This window comes from Camelina sativa, chromosome 17 (genome assembly GCF_000633955.1).
Source record: "Camelina sativa cultivar DH55 chromosome 17, Cs, whole genome shotgun sequence".
NCBI classification, from domain to species: domain Eukaryota; kingdom Viridiplantae; phylum Streptophyta; class Magnoliopsida; order Brassicales; family Brassicaceae; genus Camelina; species Camelina sativa.
This window is the reverse complement of record NC_025701.1, coordinates 10,137,617-10,139,169: the sequence shown is the minus strand read 5'-3', so window position 1 is coordinate 10,139,169 and position 1,553 is coordinate 10,137,617. Positions and strand designations below refer to the sequence as shown.

Sequence of the window (1,553 nt, the reverse complement as noted above, 5' to 3'; positions counted from 1 at the left end):
CGATTACCTGTGGAGGATGGTCTTTTGGATAATGTTGAGGTTCCAGGTGTAACTAATTCGGAAAACCCTGCAAATGGATATGACCACAAAGGAACAGATTCAAATGGAGATATACCCGGTGATTTTGCTTTCCTCATCTCAAACTATTTGTAGCAATGACGTATTGGCTTTAGTTATGTTCTTTGACATGCCATACTCATTGTCGACTTGCCTCTGCAGGATATTCGGAGCAAGATTCTGACACTGAGATCAAGCTTCCTTTTGTGAAGTCTCCGAATCCGGTTATGGCATTGGTTAGTAAACTTTTTTCGCTGCAAATTTGATATGCTCTTCTCATTAGCCTTTTGATCTCACCTGTTAGAGATACTGATCCATGAATCGGTTGATCTAAGGACTAAACTGTATGCATGTTTTGAGTGAAAAAAATAGTCCTCTAGTAAATGTAAGGGTCCTGATACCGATACATTTTAGGTTGCATTTTTGGCATCAGCTGTTGGACCTCGAGTTGCTGCGTCATGTGCCCATGAGTCCCTTGCGATTTTATCTGAAGATGATAGGTTAGCTCCATGACCCTGTCCATTTTAGATATCTTTATATCTTTGTAGTAGAATGAAGTTTAACTATGGACTATACTGAAACTTCTCAATCTATAAAGGATGAAATCTGAGGGAGTGCAAGGGAAAGAAGCTGGAGAAAATCAGCAGCAAGATGGTAAGGCAGTTTACTTGTTTGTTCTCTTTACAGTAATTTCTTGGCTCCTTTGTTTTAGTCTAATCTTCAATACCTACATGCTTTAATTGTAAAAGAAAACTCAGGAGCACATAAAACATCGAGCCAAAACGGAGCAGAACCACCGACTCCACTGCCACAGGATAAGGTTATGGTAGCATTTAGAGCCGGTCTATCAGCTGCAGCAACGAAAGCAAAATTGTTNTAAGGTCTTATCTGACTTCTATCTAGTGCGTGGTTCTTAGTTTACATTACTCTGAAAGCAACTCCATTTCATATCAGATTTTTGTTATGGTCTGTGTGATGGAAAGGGAGAGGTATTAGAACTCTTGCACATCATCTATGTATATGTATTAATAAAATTAGAATAACTGCTGGCTTTGAGTAGCCCTAGGTTTCTTTGATCAGAATTGTATCTTGAATGGATTATGCTAGTGATGTCCTCTAAATTTTACTTGGGCTATGTTCTTGGAGGTTATGTTCAGAAGTATCCTGATTTCCCTCTTAGTTTATTTTTATTTCTGATATTTTGGTTCACAGTGCTCGAATTTATTGTTTTACTTTTGCTGTTACATTTGAACAGATTGGTTTGCACCAAATACAGTGGATCGGCTTGAAAGGCAAGTGGTGCCACAATTCTTCTCTGGAAAATCGCCAAATCATACACCCGAAAGTTATATGGAATTCAGGAACGCAATTGTTTCAAAATATATGCAGAACCCTGAAAAGACACTGACGATTTCTGATTGTCAAGGATTGGTAGATGGTGTTGACATTGAAGATTTTGCACGAGTTTTCCGTTTTCTTGATCACTGGGGAATAAT

The 1,553-nt window shown here is 38.5% G+C and overlaps 1 protein-coding gene across 1 annotated transcript in view; it reads left to right on the top strand.

Moving 5' to 3' along the window:
* Nucleotides 1-1,553, top strand: part of LOC104759337 (SWI/SNF complex subunit SWI3C-like) — an 8,437-nt gene that overhangs the window by 3,650 nt on the left and 3,234 nt on the right. The window contains exons 3-7 of the mRNA XM_010482281.2: nt 20-118; nt 220-293; nt 472-557; nt 656-711; nt 807-927. Of these exons, the coding sequence (XP_010480583.2) occupies nt 285-293; nt 472-557; nt 656-711; nt 807-927 (272 nt within the window). The 5' untranslated portion in view covers nt 20-118; nt 220-284. The remainder of the gene's footprint in view (nt 1-19; nt 119-219; nt 294-471; nt 558-655; nt 712-806; nt 928-1,553) is intronic.